The sequence below is a fragment of the Mangifera indica genome, unplaced genomic scaffold (genome assembly GCF_011075055.1).
Source record: "Mangifera indica cultivar Alphonso unplaced genomic scaffold, CATAS_Mindica_2.1 Un_0046, whole genome shotgun sequence".
In the NCBI taxonomy this organism is placed as follows: domain Eukaryota; kingdom Viridiplantae; phylum Streptophyta; class Magnoliopsida; order Sapindales; family Anacardiaceae; genus Mangifera; species Mangifera indica.
In genome coordinates, this window is record NW_025401138.1 from 66,534 (window position 1) to 88,349 (window position 21,816).

The 21,816-nt window shown below is 34.1% G+C and overlaps 2 protein-coding genes across 3 annotated transcripts; one reads left to right on the top strand and one right to left on the bottom strand.

Moving 5' to 3' along the window:
• The first annotated feature begins 5,479 nt into the window (after positions 1-5,479).
• On the top strand, positions 5,480-18,140 carry LOC123206712 (probable lysine-specific demethylase ELF6). The gene is made up of 7 exons (XM_044623919.1): positions 5,480-7,028; positions 7,431-7,509; positions 7,713-7,780; positions 8,941-9,091; positions 13,857-14,425; positions 14,938-15,135; positions 15,333-18,140. The coding sequence occupies exons 1-7, from the start codon at positions 5,852-5,854 to the stop codon at positions 17,945-17,947; spliced, it is 4,857 nt and encodes a 1,618-aa protein (XP_044479854.1). The 5' UTR covers positions 5,480-5,851; the 3' UTR covers positions 17,948-18,140.
• Positions 18,141-18,445: 305 nt separating this feature from the next.
• On the bottom strand, positions 18,446-21,739 carry LOC123206713. Of its 2 annotated transcripts, XM_044623921.1 has the most exons (7): positions 21,563-21,739; positions 21,161-21,211; positions 20,963-21,023; positions 20,386-20,426; positions 20,007-20,066; positions 19,814-19,912; positions 18,446-18,652 (listed from the first exon to the last, which is right to left on the bottom strand). In XM_044623921.1, exons 1-6 carry the CDS (start codon positions 21,626-21,628, stop codon positions 19,847-19,849), a joined length of 345 nt encoding a protein of 114 aa, XP_044479856.1. In that variant the 5' UTR covers positions 21,629-21,739; the 3' UTR covers positions 18,446-18,652; positions 19,814-19,846. The 2 variants fall into 2 exon arrangements, with proteins under 2 accessions (XP_044479856.1, XP_044479855.1); XM_044623920.1 differs by lacking the exon at positions 18,446-18,652 and having other exon boundaries at positions 19,459-19,912; positions 21,563-21,736.
• Between the last annotated feature and the right edge of the window lie 77 nt (positions 21,740-21,816).

A 21,816-nucleotide genomic window follows, 5' to 3' on the forward strand; every position in this document is an offset into this window, starting at 1 on the left:
TTTTCTCTTATTTTTATAATTCTCTCTCATTCCTATATAACATAAACAAATCCATTTTATATGTTGATTCCCATTCATGTTTTGCCATAAATTAAAATTTTTTCTCTCTTCAATATAAAATATAGATGATAGTTCGGTACCTACAAGTGCTTTGATCTCTTCATTATTCAATTAAATTAGGGTGCATACAAATGGTTTAGTGACACAACTAAGCAGCATCAGATGATAGTTGTAGGGAGACATCAGACATATATATATACACGTATGTGACGCTACAATATATCCTGAATGTGGGCACCAAATGGGGAAACTAATTAACTAATAATGGAATTTAATTTATGGCAACTGATAAATAAATATGTTTAAATATACGAGCTGTTGATCGAGTACATCTTCTGAGAAGATTTAAATAAGAAACACTAATTCATAATCTTTGTCATTTAATACATGGCAAATTGGTATAATAAAATGTTGAATTTTGTTGGTTTCTGTTGAACTTGTAAATCTCATCTCCATCTGTGAAGCAAGAACTTGAGTGAGCACACAGGTGTTGGCAAATATTTATGCATTATCTTTAGAGCAAACAACGGGCACATAAATTTATGGATGCATTGAAAATCTCTACTCAACAACGGTTGGGGCTGCTAATATCACTTCCCTTTCTTAAATTAAGTCACTATGGTTGTCACTACATTATTTTAGGGCATCTCCAATTCCAATGGGGTCATCACCAAGCCATCCACGATAAATAAAGCCAAATGATAATAATGTCTAAGAAATTGAAAAAAAATTCTGTGTATATATATATACACACACACACACACACACACACACACACACACCTAGATAAAATCAAATGTTTATGAAAAATTATAATTATATTATTTATATTTTACAAAACTAATAGTAGATATGTCCTCTCGAGATGAAGTCTTCGGAGGAGATTCCAATTTTGTTCTTAAGTTCTATCAAGGTCAAGGAATAAAAACTGACTTGAGAATCAGATTCAAAACCAAATTTAAGGTACCCAAATAGAACTGAAACCTATCTTTTACTACCTCAATCCAATTTGTAGAGAAAGAAACCGTAGTGAGAGAGGTCGAGTTGGTGATGGTGGTGAGCCTTGCCATTATGTTGGGTCTAATCCTAGTGCTATTAAATGGGATTTATCGCTCTCTATTACTCTGTCGACGTCGACTGAGAAACACCACTTCAAGTCTTCAAATACCATAACAATCATCAATAATATTACTTCTCAGCCTCTTCAAACCCAAGCCAATTCAATCATCCTTCTCGATATCTTATATTCTCCAAAAAAGCTTCTTTTTCTTCGTAGTTTCTTCTAAAGAAAACAAGATAGAAAACAAAGGCCAAAAATGTCAACTTTATTGTGTGCTTCATATCCACATATACTTGGGAATCAAACACAAGTCCACAACACAAAGGTATTTTATATATCTCCATCGTCCCCGCCAACTTCCTTCATCACTTCACCTCACATAATTCATTAAACCCCACTTCAAGTGGGTAAAAATAGTATTGTCATGCCCATGAAGAAGCTAATTATGGTCGTAGTTTTCTTAAAACAATTCAATGAAGCATCTTAAAAATAGTTGGTATTTAAAGGGAGGAGACTGGTTTAATCAGTCGTCTTCATGTGGTGGAACCGCGATTGGCTTCGTTGTAGTCAACGAATCATGACCCATCTTTCTAAAACAAGTTATCCTTCTAAAGCTTACAAATTTAACTTCTCTATGTTTCAGTTTAGCGCAATGGCGGACCCAGAAATGATATTTAGGGGGTCAATGTTATAGTAATATAAATATATTTTAAATTAAAATAAATACAAACATATATATTAATATATATAGTGTGGCACAAGAATATTTATTTTGAAAAAGGGTTGATAATGTTACGGAGAAAGAGATAAACAAGTAAGAAATACAAATGACTTTCTTTCATATACTTTGTCTCTATTACTTGATTACAACGTTAGATTCAAGTTAAGCTAAATTCAAGCTTGACTTGATTTGAAAATGAGTTAAACTTGTGCTTAAGCTCATCAAACTCCCATTAAAGTTGTTTTAGTTTAACTCACTTGAAAGGAATAAAGTTGGAATTGAACCAAGTCAAACTTTGAGCTTAACTCGATGCCATAATGAAGCAAAAAAAAAACTAAAATTACGTTGTTTTAATGCGTACTGGTCAAAACGATATTATTTTAATTTATTTATATCAATTTTTCAAGCTTGTGAGCTTAGTGAGTCGAATATCCCTTAAACTTGAGTTCGAGTTTAAATTAAGAAATTTTTAATTTTCAAACTTAAACTTAAGTTCGAGCTCGAATTTATTTGAATCAAACTTGTTTTAAGCTTGTTCGAATCAAACTGGTTTTCAAATTTAAATAAACTTGACTCAAATTCAACTATACTTGTTTACTTATTTAAAAATTGAAAATACACTTGATAACATAATCTATTAGACATATAATATAAAGTGTTAAAATGGTGTGTGAATGTATGTGTGTGCGCATATATATATATTGATTTTTTTTAATGAGTCAAGGGGGGTTAAGTGACCCCTCTCTATCCGCCCCTAGTTAAGTGAGTAGATCAAGTTATTGTTTATGGAGGATGAAGATCGACTAAAGGGTATTGAATTTGTTTAGAAGATGAAAAAAAGTGGTTTTGTTGAAAGGTTGTATTACCCAAAGGAGTGTATCAAGGTTATTTTAGTAATTTACATCATTCATGATTTAATTAAGTATGATGTAAATGTTGGTTATAAAAAATTATGTCTAAGTTAAAAATATAAATAATAAAGTGTTAATTCATAATCGTTCCAAAGAGTAAAATATTTGTTTAATATTTGATTAATAGACAATATTGATAATATCACGACAATAAATGATTTAAATGATAAACCATTATTCCAAAGAAGTAAATGTCTGTTTTAATAGTTATTTAGTCAAAATTCTATAAAAAGAATCACGATTCACACGATTACAGTTTCCTTTCCATGTTCAAGAAACATGGTTTTACTGAAGAGAATGAAACTAGGATTGCAAAATTACTGCCGCTACATCAATAGATAATTGTGGATTGAAAACAGAAGTTGCAAAATGGAAAGCAACTGGAAACATATGCGTGCTCAATTGATCTGGCTGTTCTTCTTGCTTCCTTCTCAGTGTGTGCCTGAAGATGTTGCCTCTTTAAATGACTTTTTCTTTTATGTTAAAATGGGATACTATTACAGAGAATATCAAATTTGCTTTAAGCCTGAAACTAGTACTTTGCGTTGTGGAAATTATTTATAGAAATCACAATATCCGAATATTAGAGTAATTGACTTATTCATTAATCACTGTAATTAAGGCACATGTCAAAATCCTAATAGCTTCTATAATTAATGCTTTCCAAATATATACTTTCCACCTCCATGTAGAAACAATCAGCCTCTCAGAATTATACATCTCATCAACAAAAACAAAAGAGATCATCAAGAAGGCAAATAGCTATGAAAAGCAGAAGCGGCAATGGCTTGTTATTGGTTTTCTTGGCATTGGGTGTGACGCCTTGTGGGAAAGCTGGTGGCGCATTTTCCCCAAAATGCGTGAGAGATTGCTTGCAGACATGCGTAGCAGAAATCAAGGGAAACGATGCTGGTTGCTTACTTTACTATAAACAAGCTGAGGGACCAAACAGTGGTGATGATGGTTACGTAGGAGATTATATGAAACAAGAGACATAAAATTTTCTAGGCCTAAATCAATAACTTTTCTTTCATTTCCATGAGATGGATAATGCATTGGGTAAGTTAATTCATGAATCCAGCTCAAGGTTTCTCCGGAAGTTGGTTTTGATTCATTGTATTTATGAAATCTAAATAATAATATAGGTAATGTTATACAGTGTTATATAATTAGATGTTATTTTATTTTTAATTTAAAATTATCTAATTATTTAATAACACATATTAAATATATTTATTTGTATACTCAAAATAAATAATATAATTAAAGTAAAAGGCCAGAATGGAACTACACCAAACTAGCAAAGATAAGCCCTCAAGATTTCATTGCTTAGTCTAATATAGAAATATGGCCAAAAGTCTTTAATAAACAAGTATTTACAACTATTAAAAAAAATAAATGATTTATAAAAAAAAAAAAAACATAATGATAAGAACCTAAAAGAATTTGAAGGCTTTTTTTTTTAATTAAAGAAAACTTTATTTAAATTGTATTTTCTTTGCCAGTAGAGTTGATCATGAAAATTTTAAATTTAATAATTAATCTTATAATTATTATATAAGTCAAAATCTGCCGCGGCAATGCGAAGACCCTGAGAAAAGATTGAAGAGATAAATCTCACCTTAAAAGTATCTTTCCAACAAATTACACACATCTCAATGTTAACATGCGCATGTAGCTACTTGCATACCTACTCCACCTGTGCCTTATTGTAATTATTAGTCCAATGAACTATTTCCTTACCAGAGTTTTAACAATTTTTTAAAATATATTTGTAATGTTTTAAAAATTTAAATATTTATTTAAAAAATAATTTTTGTTAAAATTAAAAATAAAATAATTATTTTATATTAAAAATATAAAATATTATTTCATTTTTATCTCTAAACGGTTAAAAAGTGATTTTTCATTTCAACCATGATTTTAAAAATATGATATTTTACCCTTATAAAAACTTAAGGTTTTTTTTTCTCTGTGATAATAGCGACAATGACAACGACGATAATGATCACTATTTCCTCCTTTTTTTTCTTTGCCACCGTTGATAATGTCTCATGACAAAAAAAGAAATACCGATGTGATGAAACTTAACTTCGTTTTTCATCAATTTAGCTTCAGACGAAGATGAATTGCATGACAAAAGTTTTGTTTAGAAAAACCTGATGGATTTGAGAAGTTAGCCCAACCTTCTTCATCTTTGATTTATTGTTAGTTGATATTTCTTTGTCTGTTGTGGGATGTTGTTAATAATGGTTGAAAGAGAAAGGAGGATAATGATGATTGTTGTCATCACCATTATTACTATCATTGTCATCGCTGTCATTAGAGAGAAAAACCTCTTAAAAATTTGTTAGGGTGAAATGCCATTTTTTTAAAATTAAAATTAAAGTGAAATATAACTTTTCAAAATTTGAAAGAATAATATTATAAAATTATATACTTTTTAATATAAAAGATAAAATAACGATTTTTTCTTTATCTTTAATATAAAATTTTAATAAATATTAATTTATAAATAAGTATTTAAATTATCAAAACCCATATATATATATTTATCTTTGCAATATAATTTGGCGTCACCTAATTATTATTATTTTTTTATTCCACACTTTTGCCGATCCACCCCGACAATACTAAACCGAAATCCAACGGCTCACAAACTGTTCAATGAAAGCGGTGCGCCGAATCATATCAGCGCATACCAGTGTATTTTCCATATAGATTGCTATTTTGCGCCTTGTAAGAACGTTACTGAAGAGACAAGACCTAGGTGAGCTAAATGCAAAACACAATCTCTCTCTCTGTCTCTCTCTTGGCCTTCGGTTCTTTTTGAAGACAAAACCATCTTAAAAGTCTCTTGCGGTTACCAGGTTCTGTTATTTATTAGTTATTGTTAGTTCTTGTGTCTTATGGTATTTTCTGGTTTATAACACAGCAAACCCTTGTGAAATTTATATTCAGTTTTTGTCCCGGGGTTGCATTTTCAATACCCACTTGATGTTTTGATGTAAGTTTGGCAATAGGCTTAGCAATGTTCCAAGATTATGCTGTTTTGGTGGTTACGTTGTTCGTGTGGGTGTGAATCTTTGTTTGGTTTAGATGGGAAATAATAATCATAATAATGTAGAAGTGCCCACTTGGCTAAAAGGGCTGCCATTAGCACCCGTCTTTCGACCGACTGATACTGAATTTGCTGACCCAATTGCTTATATATCCAGAATTGAGAAGGAAGCTAGTGCTTTTGGCATATGTAAAATTATCCCTCCATTGTCAAAACCTGGGAAAAAATATGTTTTTGGTAATTTAAATAAGTCACTCTTGAAGTGCCCCGACTTGGGTTCTGATGGGAATTTCCTGAATGCGAGTGATGTGTTGAAAGTTGGTTCTAGTGACAGTGGCAATGATGGGGAGGTTAGGGCAGTTTTTACAACTAGACACCAGGAGTTGGGACAGTGTGTGAAAAAAACAAAAGGGGTCATTAATGATAATCCACAATTGAGTGTGCATAAGCAGGTGTGGCAAAGTGGAGAGGTTTATACATTGGAACAGTTTGAGTCAAAGTCCAAGGGTTTTGCTCGTAGTATATTGGGTATGATAAAGGAGGTTTCACCATTGATTATAGAGGCACTATTTTGGAAACTAGCTTCGGAGAAACCTATATACGTGGAGTATGCAAATGATGTGCCTGGGTCAGCTTTTGGGGAACCGGTGGGTCAGTTTCGGTATTTTCATAGACGGAGGAGAAAGGTAAAATCTTGGAAATCTTATCGTAACAGAGGAAAAGCTGATTGCAAGAATAATGAAATAGGAAGTGTAAATAATTTTCATAATGATGACATTAGAGATGCTTCTGTTAATAATGAGGCTAGTACATGTTTAGATACATCCAGTTTGTCTACAAATTCTGCAACTATCTCATTGGCTGAAAATTCACAATCTTCTAGACGAAAGATTGTAAATGGTGGTAACGATTTGGAAGGGACAGCGGGTTGGAAGCTTGCAAACAGTCCGTGGAATCTGCAAGTGATTGCACGTTCACCAGGTTCACTGACTCGTTTTATGCCAGATGATATCCCTGGTGTTACTTCTCCCATGGTTTATATTGGTATGTTGTTTAGCTGGTTTGCATGGCATGTCGAAGATCATGAACTTCACAGCATGAATTTTCTTCACACTGGTGCTCCAAAGACTTGGTATTCTGTGCCGGGAGATTATGCATTTACTTTTGAGGAGGTTATTCGCAATGAGGTCTATGGTGGTAATATTGACTGTTTAGGTATGTCAAATTTTCATTGTGAATTTTATTTCCAAAAGTTTAAGCTTGACAAAGGATAATAACCAGATGTTTCTTGGTCTAGTAATTTTTTTTAAAGTATTTGGATAGAATTGTGTGATATGACTGCCCAGGGTAGTAATGACCCTGTTGATGTATTTGATATGTTGATACAATATTGAATTTGATATACTAGCCTAATCATGTTGGGTGATTACTTCTGATCCTAAATGTTGTCTGTTTATGGTGGTTGAGAAATTTCAGTGGTTTTATAATTTATCCTCCAGTCTCATCTCATATTTAAGATATGAGATTCAGTGGAATTTTTCATTTCTATCTCAAATTATTTGGAATTATTTATTCTATATCCTTTTTTGGCTAAAATCTTGCTTCCTTTGTTTTCAGCTGCTCTCACTCTATTGGGTGAGAAGACAACTCTACTCTCACCTGACGTAATTGTTGCATCTGGCATTCCGTGTTGTAGGTGGGTACCTTTTTTAATTTTCAATTAATTTACATAGTTTTGTTGATTGATGGTTTATTAATATTTGAAAAGTGAAAAGATTAAAAGAATTCTATGCATAAATATGGTTCAGTTGGTTTTTTGGAAATAGTGCTGACCTTTGGGGTTTTCTGCTGAAAGTACTTGTTGGAGTTATACTTATGATGTTCTGGTTTTGTCTTTAGGTTAGTTCAGAATCCTGGTGAATTTGTCGTGACTTTTCCAAGGGCTTACCATGTAGGATTCAGCCACGGTAATTGCTTTACAGTTTCTATATTTACAATAACTTTTTGCGCATTATTGTTGTTATTACCTCTAACTGGCATTTGGTAATGAATAAATTAAATGTTAATTATTGAGAACAAAATTGAATATGCAAGTTTTACAAGTATCTGGATAGAGTCCAAGGCTTCTAGAACATCACATTATCTTAAAGCTAAAGAATTTAAATCCTTGTGCATATTGGATGACTATGATGTAGAAGACATAATTAAAATTCTCAAGACGTGTCCTCATTCCTAGCTCTTTATTTAGATGCCAAAACAAGCTAATTATCTGCTTGACGAGGAGATATCTTAAAGTATTGTGTGGGATAGAATTACAAGGAAATTTTATTAATCATATCTATTTATAAGAGAAAGTTGTATGGTTTGCTAACTTTTGGCCAATTGGCTATAGGAGGATTTTTAATAGACCCATGGATGTGCTAACTTCCTTAATTATCCTAATTTATGGGGGATGCTGCTTGAAAATGTGCATTTTAGATAAACTGAAGATAGCAATGAAGGTAGTAAACTCTTAACTCTAGGTGTACCATTTCTGCCAAATTCTTCATCAACATACAATTTTGAGATGGCGTATATGCATGATCACACCTTAGATCTTTCTTGATACTTCAGAAGCCACAAGCTTATTCCTGAACTCTCACTGATGGGTATTTAGCAGTACAGGTCAAAAAAGCTGTTTGATTGGCCTATCTCCTGCAGAATATTGCCTCAATGTTTTACTTCTATGAAGATTTACTCATTAATGCTGTCTTCAATTAATAATTGAGAAATTGGGTAGATAAAAAATTTTATTGAGGTTTATACAAGATGCACTCGAAGATGTCATGTGGATCTTCAATTTCCATAGCTATTAGAAAATAAACAATCTTAAATATATTTATTTGATACCTGATGTACTTTTTTACCTTCATGTTTATATATAGTGTCCTGTTCACTATATGTTGTCAATCTATAACTGTGTTTGGAAAATCTCTTCGTTGCCCATAGAATTTGGAATGCTAAATGCAATGTTTTCTACACAATCTTGTGAAGCTGCTACTCTGTAATTTCCCTATAACCTCTATTTTCCCTCACCATATCTTTACATACTTGATTGATTGCTATAGCTGTTCTCTCTTTGATCTAGGCTTTAATTGTGGAGAAGCTGCTAACTTTGGAACTCCACAGTGGCTAAGTGTGGCTAAGGATGCTGCAGTACGTAGAGCTGCCATGAATTATCTTCCTATGCTTTCCCATCAACAGCTGCTGTACCTGTTGACCATGTCTTTTGTTTCAAGGTCAGATTCTTTCAAACTTTCTAGGGGCCCTAAGTGAGTGACTGTTGACTGAAGTTATTATGTTAACATTGCTTGCTACTTCACTTTATGATTTGGGGTCTCATGTTCATCTGTCATTATAATGAAGTCAAAGTGTCCTAGCTGGTCTTGACTTCTGAAGTTTCCTTCAAGATTTATTTGTGTTCATCGGTAGAATTTGGGCTAAACAAGGTATTTTAGCCCAAAAATGCTTTAAGACATTGTTTGGCATTACATTACCCTTCTCGAAGTTATGAGTGATGTAAAAATACCAGTGTTTATCATCATTGACTTACACAGGCAGAAACACTTGTCATAAGTAGCTTGAATGCACATATTTGATATTTCTCATATCTCTTGAATTTTTTATCTGTGACTTATATGTTGGTCAAGGCTGACATATTTGTTATTAGTATCAGTTCAAACAATCTTGATCACTTGAGAGACATTTTAGTTTATAAAGTACTACGATTGGGCTGAATGGAGGTAATTATGTTGAGAGCACTAATCTACAATACAGGACATTATGGTATACAGGGAGACGGTTATCTTAAATCTGAATGGCACTAGGGATGTTGTAAAATGGTTCAAACCATAAAACCCGATTGCACTGTTCTGTTAGATCCCCATTTGTTGTTAATAAGCAAGATTTACTTATCTAGTCTTGAATATCTAAATTAAGAAACGAGTAGTGAATAAGGGTAACTAAGGGATTTACTTAATTATATTAGAATATCTAAACTAGGAAGCAAGTAGTGAATAAGGGTAACTAAAGGATTTACCAGGGTTTACTTAATTAGATTAGAATATCTAAATTAGGAAGCAAGTAGTGAATAAGGGTAACTAAGGGATTTACCGGGATTTACTTAATTAGATTAGAATATCTAAATTAGGAAGCAAGTAGTGAATAAGGGTAACTAAGGATTTACCAGGGTTTAATTAATTAGATTAGAACATCTAAATAGGAAGCAAGCAGTGAATAAGGGTAACTAAGGGATGTGTTGGGATTTACATAATTAGATTAGAAGATAGGCTAGAATAAGGGAGATGTTATCAGTAGATTAAAAGATGGACTTGGAGGGATTCTCTATTTAAATAGGGGAGATTGGTAGTGAATATTTATCCATTTTTTGGCTAAGCATTGTAAACAAAGAAGCTTTGTTATTGATGGTTAAGAACCTTGTTTCCACCCAAGCGCAACATCTAGGTTATTTAACTATTTTGTAACTTTGATTAATAATCAATAAAATTCTTCCCAATATTTATTTTAGGCATTATAGAGTCCTAACGATTGGTATTAGAGTGCAATCCACAAACATGTCAACAGTGAGAGATAAGTGGCAACAAAAGCTAGATGCCCAAATCGAACAATTCAATGCAATTGAAGGGAAGCTTTCCGTCATCGATAGGTTTAAAGAGATGTTGGCTTCCATGATTAAGTTAGATAACCAAAAAGGAACTAACTACGCTACCTTGGCCAGAGAAAGATTGTCAGGTGAGAGTAAAATAGAAACACCGCAAATCACCCACAACCTACCACTTAAAATTACCTACCATTCAATCACCAACAGAGCACCCACAGCCTGACCAGCCGCAGAACACCTCAACCTTATTCAAACAACAACCACATCTCTCCATTGGAGGGAAAAAAAACCAATTATGCTTAATCAACACCTCAATTTCACCCCTACAATCCTCAATGTAACACTTTATCCATGCATTGACACACCACGCCGCCAACGACCCACACCAAACTGCAACAAACTCAACCTACCCACCCAACCAATGTTGGTCAACTTGTCAATTCTACCACTCCTAAATTCCCCTAGCAACCTGCCCAAACTGCACTCCCAATCGCAATCACATTACCCCACATTCACCACACCAACACACACCCCACCAACCATGCAAGAATCATTTGCAAAAGACACTAGGAGTATTAAGGGTGCTCCAGAAACTAATATGACAAGAACCACATTGCAACAAGCTAAAGGAGTCCAAGATCTTGGTATCTCAATTGAGATTTTACCCTTAAATAGGCCTGGCTAGGAATTCAGTTTTTCATTTTTTATTATGATTTGATTAGATTGGAAGGGAGGAGTCTTGCTTTATTCATACCCTCAGTAGGACATGAATGGCAAGATATGAAAGATTAGCTGCAAAAGCGGGTGATTACACAAATTTATTCTACAATAAATCACCCTTTAAAGATTAAAAGATCATTTATTTGTGCTGGTACTAGTGCACTAATGTAAGAATCTCTCTTACAAAAATGAGAATATCACATTTTCCTTTGCAGAGCTATCTAAGATTAAAAGAGTTTCCATTGGAAATTCATTCCTTGGGTTCAAACCATTAAGTTGCGTAAAAGATTATCGCAAGTTGAGGCCACTAACATTTTTTTCCCTAGTGACAAGGAGGTGGTTTGCGGCACTCACATTTTTATGGTCTTTCATAGACCCAAGTTACAGGTTTAGTGGTATATAGTTGCCTTTTATGGCACTCCATCTAATACTCATTTGGTCGCCCTTGATGCTGAAGATGAGATTATTAGTTGAGGAAAGAATAATTGGAAGAAATAATATGATTAAACTGTTTTTTTTCATACAATGATTTATACCTTCCATATTCTGATGACATAAAAAATGTTGATGAGTTTCATTTTAGTACAGGTGTTGTACCACGAGCTATTAATGATCAAGTTAAAAAAGCCACTGCATGATGAAATGCATTAACTTTAAAGATCTTTCAGTATGCCAATTTGCAAATCCTGCTTGGCAGAGTCACCATGCAGTAGTATCGGCCCTAGCTCTAGAAGAAGATGAGATATCAGATATCAATGATGAAACTCTCCTTTATGAGGAAGGCATGGCTAGAGTTGGATTTACTAAAGCTAAAGAAGAATTCAAGCTTTTTGTATATGAAGAAGCTTATGATAAGGAAAGTGAGTCTGCAGGCAATGGACAACTGAGTGAGGCCTCAAAAATAAAAAAAAGGGAATGCAGTTAAAGAAAGTGCAAATTATGATTAGACAAACCTGGTTGAAAAAGAAAAGCTGAAGAAAATTTCGAACTTCAACCTTCGTGACAAGGCTGTTGCTATGGGGGTGGAATTGTTAGGTCACCAATTATTGTTAGTAATCAATCTTTACCTATTTAGTCTTGAATATCTAAATTAGGAAACAAGTAGTACTCAGGGATTTTCTTAATTAGATTAGAATATCTAAATTAGCAAGTAATGAATAAGGGTAACTAAGGGACATGAGGATAACTAAGGGATTTATTGGGATTTACTTAATTTGATTAGGATATCTAAATTAGGAAGCAAGTAATGTATCAGGGTAAATAAGGGATATATTGGGATTTACCTAATTGAATTAGAAGATAGGTTGGAATAAGGGAGATGTTATCGTTAGATCAGAAGATGGACTTGAATAAGGGGAGAAATGATCTATTTATACAAGGTAGATTAGTAGAGAAGATCTATCCATTTTTTGGCCAAGCATTGTAAACAGAGAAGCTCTATCACGGAAGTTGAAGAACCTCCGTTTCCATCTAGGCCCAACGTCTGAGTTATTTAACTATTCTGTTATAACTTTGATTAATATTCAATAAATTTCTTCCCAATATTCATATAGGCACTAGTCCAAACATGTTCGAAATTCGTGGTTTGGTTTGGGTTCAAAAAATAAAAGAATATAACAGACTGCAGTTTGAGTTGCAATTTGGGTGGTTTACAATCTGAACCAAATTATAAACCGTATTTTAATATATATATATATATATATATATATATATATATATATATATATATATATATATATATATATATATATATATTTTATGCAATTAATATGTATTTGTAAGTTATATTGGAATGATTGATAGCTATAATTTTGTTTGGCTTGTTTTTGGATCAAAATTGATTCCTACATGCGTGAGCATTGTTGATTAACTTTAGTTTGCTTATTATCATTATTTATAGTTGCTGCTATATTTAGTCACGGTTAGGAAGAATGAGTATCTTATATAGGATTTTGCACCGAAAATGAAGTACTTTAATATTATAAAATAAACCCTTATAATTAATAACAAAGTGCATTGTTAGGAAGGAGTAGTTATACATTACAGAAGGAGTCGATTTGTTGAAGTGTATTTAATGATTTGATAGAGCCCACACCATATTAATCAAAATTGAATACAAAAATTGTGTCGTTGCTAATCAAGATTCAAAGTTTTCTGTCACGTACATTGACAAGCACTTCACTTTACTTATTTACAATTAGAAATGCCTTTAATTATGTAGACAACAATGCATATCTGTAGTTCTTGGTATATTGAGCTTGAGATAGTATTGACACTAAAGATGATTAAAATTCAAGAAACTTCATAGATAGATAGAGAAATAGAATGTTGAAAATGTGATTGGTAACACATCCTTCGTAAATAATATTGTACCTCATTTTTTTAGGCCTAAATTGTAAACCAAACTAGACCAAACCACAATTTTTCAGTCTGGTTTGGTTTGAAACTCAAAATGGTTTAGTTTAATTTGAGATTTATTCAAACCATTTTTATCAGTTTTGGTTTGAAAATTTTTCTAAACTAGATCAAATCAGACTGTGCACACTCCTAAATGGCCTTAATAATTTTCTGTTTTGTCTGTCTATTTCTTAGTGAAGATGTCAGTGACCACACATCATTATTTATTTCTCATATCTCCTGTGCTGGATTGGTTTTTATGCCAGGGTGCCAAGATCCTTACTACCAGGTGCTCGGAGCTCTCGCTTGAGAGATCGGCAAAAGGAAGAAAGAGAGTTATTAGTAAAGAAAGCTTTTATAGAAGATATGTTAAAAGAAAACAACAGTTTATCCGCTCTTCTGGGACAACAATTGACTTCTCACGCTGTACTTTGGAACCCGGATTTACTTCCATGTTCTAGTAAGGAGTCTCAGTTGCCCTCTAAAACTGATGCTGTCACTTCAACACCTGGAGTAACTGTTTCAGTCATTGATTCTGAGAAAAAAAGTAATCATAATAATCTCCTAGATGAGATGAACTTATATATGGAAACTCTGAATGATTTGTATATGGATGATGACGACTTATCATCTGATTTTCAAATTGATTCTGGGGCGTTGGCATGTGTGGCTTGTGGCATTCTGGGTTATCCATTTATGTCTGTGGTTCAACCATCTGAGAGGGCATCAATGGAACTTCTGCTTGCTGATTTGGTTCAAGAAGGCCCAAGAGTTTCAGAACCTGAAAACAGTTATCCCTGTATGATCCTTGATCGAACTAACAGCACTGTTTCAGGTATTTGTCTCTTGTCTGGTAACTTTGTGTTATTTTCACTAACTTCTTCTCCTTTCACCCCCTCCCCTTCCCTTATTATTGTTATTATTACTTTTGTGACAGGGAAGTTGTCATTTTGATATTTTGGATTTTATTTTCCTGGCTAGCATCATTACATAGGATGGTATAAAAGATGTTTTAGGACATACAGAATGTTTCAAGGTCCTTAACAAGTTGTAACATTTCCACATAATAGGTCTCATGGTGTCTTTTGTGCCTCTGCTATTCCACTTCCATTTCTGGGTCAATTTAAATTTAAGAGGACTAATTGTGATATTTCCAAAGGAAGTAATTATTGTCGTCATTCTAATAATCCTTTATTTGACTTGTATATATTATGTGATATTATGAAAGCTTGTGTTAATGTTCAAATAGTCTTCACATTCATATATTGGTGCAATATTTATTGCATTATCACCTGCTGGCTTGCCAAATTGCTTAAAAGTGTTGCATTTCAATTCATTTATTTGCAGAGGATCTTTTTACTGGTCCTAAGAGTTCTATGCTTCAAAAGGATCTGACATTGTCATCAAAAACCAAGTTCAATGAGAGATGGAATACTTATAGTAAATATCTGCGGCCTCGGATTTTCTGCCTGGAGCATGCTGTTCAAATTGAGGAGATATTGCGGTCTAAAGGTGGAGCAAACATCCTGGTCATTTGCCACTCAGGTGAGATATTCATTATGATACCCTCAAATTTCTAGCTGTTTCAGTCATATCATTCCATTGCTTGGTTAGTCATTATGCACTCTACTGACTCATTATCTACTCTCCAATTATAGCACCTTTTTGTAGTTTTCTGATCTGCACTGCTGATTGTGAATTGATTTTATGACTTTTTTTTTTTTATTTGAATGAATATGTAGACTACCAGAAGATAAAACCACATGCTGTGGCCATTGCTGAGGAGATTGGTACCCCTTTCAATTGTAGTGACATTCCTTTAGATAGTGCCTCCCAAGAAGATCTACAGTTGATTGATCTTGCTGTTGATGATGAAGAACACGATGAATGTAGTGAAGACTGGACTTCTAAACTGGGAGTCAACTTACGGCACTGTGTGAAGGTCAGGAAGAATTCACCATCTAAGCAAGTTCAGCATGCATTGCCGTTGGGTGGTTTGTTTTCTGAAAAAAGTTCCAGCTCAGATATTTTAAATATCAAATGGCAGTCCAGAAAATCTCGCTCAAAAGTTAAGCTATCCAAAACATGCCACAACATGGAAATAAAAGCAGATGAAGTGTTGGGGGAAAAGTTAGATGGTGGTGTTTTTAAAAAAGAACAAAAAATAATTCAATATTCAAGAAAGAAATTCCGTTTAAAACCAGAAGCGAGTAGAGTTCGTGGATGTCCTAACATGTTTTTCCCAGAAGAAGTTTCAGCTGCTACTGGTGATCTGGATAGGTATGATGCTAATAATTCTGAAATTAATCTAGACAACATTGGGAATACTGGTAGTGTTTTGGCTGGATATGGATTATCTCACCTTGGGCACTCTGAAGAGCTACATGAAATTCAGGTGCTTGATGCAACTAGGGATATGAGCTTGAATTACTCACCTTCACGAGTTGCAGATTCAGTTGCAGTTGCGACTTTAGTGGTTGACAATATTGGGCAGATTGAGACTGGAACTTTGGAGGAATTGAATATGGGGGATGGAACATGTTATATTGCAATCTGCAATAGTCATCAGACCCAACAAAACATCAAGGACACTAACTATATCAGTGAGAAGAAGGAAATTTCTTATGCAGAGAACTGTTCAAGCTGCCATACTGATGCGGCTGATGATAGGACCATGGAAAATATCAATATCACCGATCAAACTTGTAATCTTGCTTCTGAAACTCAGAACAATCTAGTGGCTGATAAGGATGTCTCTATGAATGAGGTCTCTTATCCAGCTAATTCACCAAGTTTACATGTTGCTCATCCATCTGTCGAGAGTTTTGATGCAGAGAAAGACAAGATTCTTGATAATTTTTATATGAAAAGTGAGGTACATAATTGTGTGACTTCTAATGATGAACGGACACAAGATATGCAGCCAACAAATGGAAACAATGATGAGGAATCCATTTCATGTGATGATAAGCTGAGTCAGCCCACTCTTGCCTCAACAAGAGAAAATTGTGAAGATCAGAGATACATATGTGCTGATGTAGACTTTTGCAATCAAGCACCTTTAGATGATAACATGCTTGATGAAATTAAGATTGTGAAGGGGACTAGTGAGGAACACATGTCTGGTTTGGTTGCACTGACGGTTCATACCACTCTCTCACTTGAAAGTTCAGCCAAGGAATGCATGGCTGCAGACTCATGTCAAATTAAGACTGCAGAGAAAGAAGCTCTAGAGCATGATGTCCTTACTACAAGTACGGAGGCACTTGTAACAAGATCTATCATGCAGATGCAGCCTTCCTCAAACTCAGTGGAACGATGTTCTGGAAAACTAGGAGCTACCTGTGCTGATGTGACCTTAGGCTCTGAAATACACCCAGAAATTCAGTCTGGGATTGAAACTAATGTGGATGAACTTGTCTGTACTTCCAGTTTGCAGAGAGAAGAAAATTATCTCATCCCTGCCACAGTAGGAGAATGTTCACATCCGTCAGATGGGATCTATTCTGAAGAGAACTCAAGTGGTAATGTGGAAACAGATGAACTAGCAAAACCTGCTCAGACCACAATTGCAACTAATGAGGAACTGAAAGCTAGTTCTTTGACATGGATACACCAACCTGCTCCTTCTGTGATTCAGAAGTACTACAGAACCCGCAGGGAGTTCTCTTCTACAGAAAAAGTGCTCATTAACAAAGAAGTTTCTTCATCAAAAGATGCCAGAATGCTCAATAACAAGTCCACTGCAGGAGAGCCCAGTTCCAGTGCGAGTAAAGGAAGAAAAAGGAAGAGTGAAGTGGAGCAGTTAACAGAGAACAAGTCCAATTGCACTGGGTTTATCAGGAGTCCTTGTGAAGGGTTGAGACCAAGGGCTGGGAAAGATACAGTGAGCATAAGTGAGGTTGAGATCAGCCACATAGCCAATGAAAATCCAGCAGTAAAGAAAATGCAGAAACCAGTAAATGCTTCTGTTCCTGAGAAGAAAAAGTTTTCCATAAAGAAACATTACAGGTGTGACTTAGATGGCTGCCGCATGAGTTTTGAGACAAAGACGGAGTTGACTTTGCACAAACAGAATCGGTGCCCACATGAAGGATGCGGGAAGAGATTCAGTTCTCATAAATATGCAATAATTCATCAACGTGTTCATGATGATGACCGGCCTCTTAAATGCCCATGGAAGGGTTGTTCCATGTCATTCAAGTGGGCATGGGCTAGGACTGAGCATATAAGGGTGCACACGGGTGAGCGGCCATACAAGTGCAAGGCTGAGGGCTGTGGCCTTTCTTTCAGGTTTGTATCTGACATCAGCCGACATAGGCGGAAAACAGGACATTATGATAACATATCCACCTGAATCTGCCCAAAGGCTAGTAATCAAGCGGGTTTTTGTAATATATTGATATGGGGCCGTATTGGCCTTCAGAATTTGTACTATAAACTTGATTATCTGGTCAGATATAGATTTAGGATTAGGCTGATCCTTGGTGTAGGTGAGCATTCTTCAATTCATTGAATGCAATGATAGTTGAAAAAGTCTTATTTGATTATTGATCTTTCCGAAACTTTTGATGCTGTTTTTTTAGATGGGGGTCTTAGGCCTGCATTTTGTACAATTGAGGAGAGACTACTGATTTCACCTAAGGTTCATGATCCTTGTATTTGATCAGAATGTGACAAAATTGGTTCATTCTTAGACTGATTCAAGAGGGGTTTGATTTGAGTCAATTGCAATATTGCTAACGTGTCAACAATGATGTCTTGTCTTGAATATTACTTTCACAGTTTTTGCGTAGTCCAGATAACTTAATCATACATTTTTTTTTCATTTAAATTTAAAATTGCAGATCATTTATAGTAAATTCTAAATTTTATTTCATAAAAGATATTTGAGAAAAAGTAAAATAAAGTCTAGAATACAAATATAAATTCAACATTAAAAAGGGAAAACAATATGTTTCGTGTAGCCGAACTCATTCGTCCATTACTCCATTTCCAATCAGCAAATGGCGGACGCTGCCTTACAAACCTCAGCACCCGAGCCCTCTCACTCTTTCATCTCCTGGAAAAATCATGGGAAGTTTTAGGGATTTGGAGTAGATTAAAGGCCAAGAAGAAATTATGTTTTTTAAATTGGATTAACGATCTTCAATTGATTTAATCGGATAATCAACTGATTCAGCCTATTTCCAAATTATTATTTATTTATTAAATAATATCAAACATTTCTCACTTTTTTGAAATATAAAATATATAAAACATAATTTTAAATATATTAATTAAATAATTAACATATTATTACATAGATTAAAAAAAATAAACAAACAAGTTTATCAAATTTATCTAAATTTCAAATCAATCAATATTTATATATAAATCGAATCAGAATGTAAAACAAAACTAAATTATAAACTAGTTCACGGTTTAATCGGTTGAACTAGTTGATTCAATTTTAAAACACTTATATTTAGAGTGATTTATTAATGTTTACAAGGGATCATAATTTCCATTTAGATGATAATGCCATTATTGAGTAATAGCCCCTTGCTGTCTCTACCAAATAAAGATACAGAAACAGGTAAAAAGGATGTCAATGTTAATGTAGTAGTTTAAATGCTTGGCATATATGTTATAACCCTATTCAATGGTTCCTTGACCTGACTGATGGAGAATATTGAACTTCAATCAAAGCTAACTGGAAACTGCCCTTGGCATTGTCAAAGTCTTGGGAATTCTTGTGACTGAATATTAGTGTTCTATAATACATTTAAAAACTGTTGTTGGACTTGAGAATGCTGTTTTGATATTCTTGAAGAGAGCAAGGTCAGAGATCAACAAGCTAGAGCATTTCAGTAAACAAATTGCAAATGCAACAAACAAGGCTTTTTTCAATTTGCTTCTTTTATTCAAATTTCAAATAAATTGAAGGTAAAGAAATGGTTGTAGTGAAACCTAACTACATATGTAAGGATTCTTGAATCTAAGTGTACTTGTATGAAGATCTTACTGGGCAAGTAAACAAGATTATAATGCTACTTCATCTCAACCATAAGATTCAAGATCCCCTCAATAGCTTCAAGACTAACAATGGGAAGCACAAGGGATCTAGAGATGTCCTGCCTAGGGAGATTGACATGCAGTAATTATACTTCAGCAAATAAAAATCATGGAAAGCAAAACTGGACAAATATTGCAATTCAATATCTGAAAAAATATCAGCAACCTTGTTCAGAAAATCTGAAAGAACAGGAAAAAGCTATTCCTCCAAACTTTTTGATGAGTTGATAAAGCTCCTAGCAGCATCCAAATTTAGTCCATAGACCTGGAAAAAATTGAAAAAATTAGGAATTGCATTGCTCTAGTAACATAGGAAGGCTGTTGTATGATGCAAGGATTATGTAGTACATTACACATACAAGTTTCTTGTGAAGTTGTTCAAAAGCCTGGCAAAACTTTTCTGCATCTGCAGCACTTACCTATAAACCACATCACCAGCAGCAATCAGTTTTCACCATAAGTAAGACATTAACTACACATTTCTATAAACTTAAAAGAAGCTTGTATCACAAAAGAAGACAGACTTATAAACATTGTAAAAAAGAATAATTTATTTCCATCACTCATCCAATGGTAATCTCAGATTCAGTGAATGGAAATAGTAGATAAACATTGTCTTAGACTTGATAGGCAAACTGTAAACATGAGCTAAAATGCCTTGGATCTGCTAGATTGTCATAAAACATCAAAATGTAATTAAATTGCACTTAAGAAGATGTTCTAACAAGCAAGGTATACCTTCCTCCCAGCTGCCAGTTTTAGCTTCTGCCAAAATGCACCTGCAAAACAGATCCATTAGAGAAAAATCAATCTGATACTAGCACCAATTATCAGCATAAAACCAAGGCAACTTAAAAGATAGAATTACATCTATACCGTGTCCACCCATTCTGTTAACTTCCATCATATTTGAAGTGAAAAATTAACTTTAAAAGAGAAAAAGAAAAGAAAAAGAGCATGAAGCAACAACAATCTAGAGCAGGCAGGCTGGGGTGGTTTTATTTTAATATTTCACTTTGTATCACAAAAACAACATAAACCATATTCTTATGTAACATATCCAAAAAGTGAAGACTTCCAAAATGTCACTTCGTGGGTAGCCTCATAAATAAAAGCAGTTGGTGAATTTTGGTGGTACATTAACAGGTGATTGAGCAGAGAGTTTATAAAGTGTAACGTCTTCGTGGACAACAAATACAAAATCTGTCAGAATGATAGCCATCCATATGCAAAGCATGTCGAAAACCTCATCATAGTCGTCTAGAAAAAAAGCAGGAAATCCATGTCGTGAAATAGATAGCCTGAAACAACATACCTTGACTCTCCATCTGCTTTTTATCTTCTTCGTCCCAAGCATCTTGCCACTCATTTAGTTTCTGTCCAAATGTCAAATTAACTTAAGCCAGAGCAAAACATACACTCAGAGGCATAGTATACTGCAGAAAAAAATTACTAACAACAACAACAAAAATAAATAAATAAAGGCACTATGGAGCAGTTCCAGCAATGAAACCTCATCTTGGGCTGAGAACGAAATTAATTGTCTTGACGTATCCAACTCAGCCTGAACTCAAAGAAGGGCATTTCAAAAGCTGGAAAAACACAAGCAGCAGCGAAGATAAACAAATCTCAAAAGCAAAATTTTCCGAATTTTCTTCAGGATCAAAACTCCAAAGAGTTGAAGATATGTTAAAATAAAAACAAATAAAACCGCAAAGAATAAACTTAGTGTCATAGCTCTCTTTCCTCAGAACACTAAAACCTATCAACTGGACATTTAAAAAAATGATAATAAAAAAATGGATTGGGTCTGTGGATGCGGAAGGGATGAACTTGCTACAATAATAATGGAGAAGAAGAGTTGTGCGATCTTAGTAACAAGAATTACACATAGAAATTATAGAGATTGATTTACTTGGTAATCGCGAGATCGAACAACGGGGAAAAGATCCAGAAGGCGTCGAAATTCAGTTTCATCCATAGCTAGCTAGCTGCCCGTTTGTCTTTCATTCACATCACGTATATTTTACTTGGAACCAAAAAAGCCTTTAAGAACAGGGAGAAATACCGTTTCCCACCCTAATTCTACCTGAATAACATAGTTTACCTTCAGACTTTAAAAACTATGCTTTCCGACCTTTCGTCCAATTTTTTTCTCTCAACTACAAC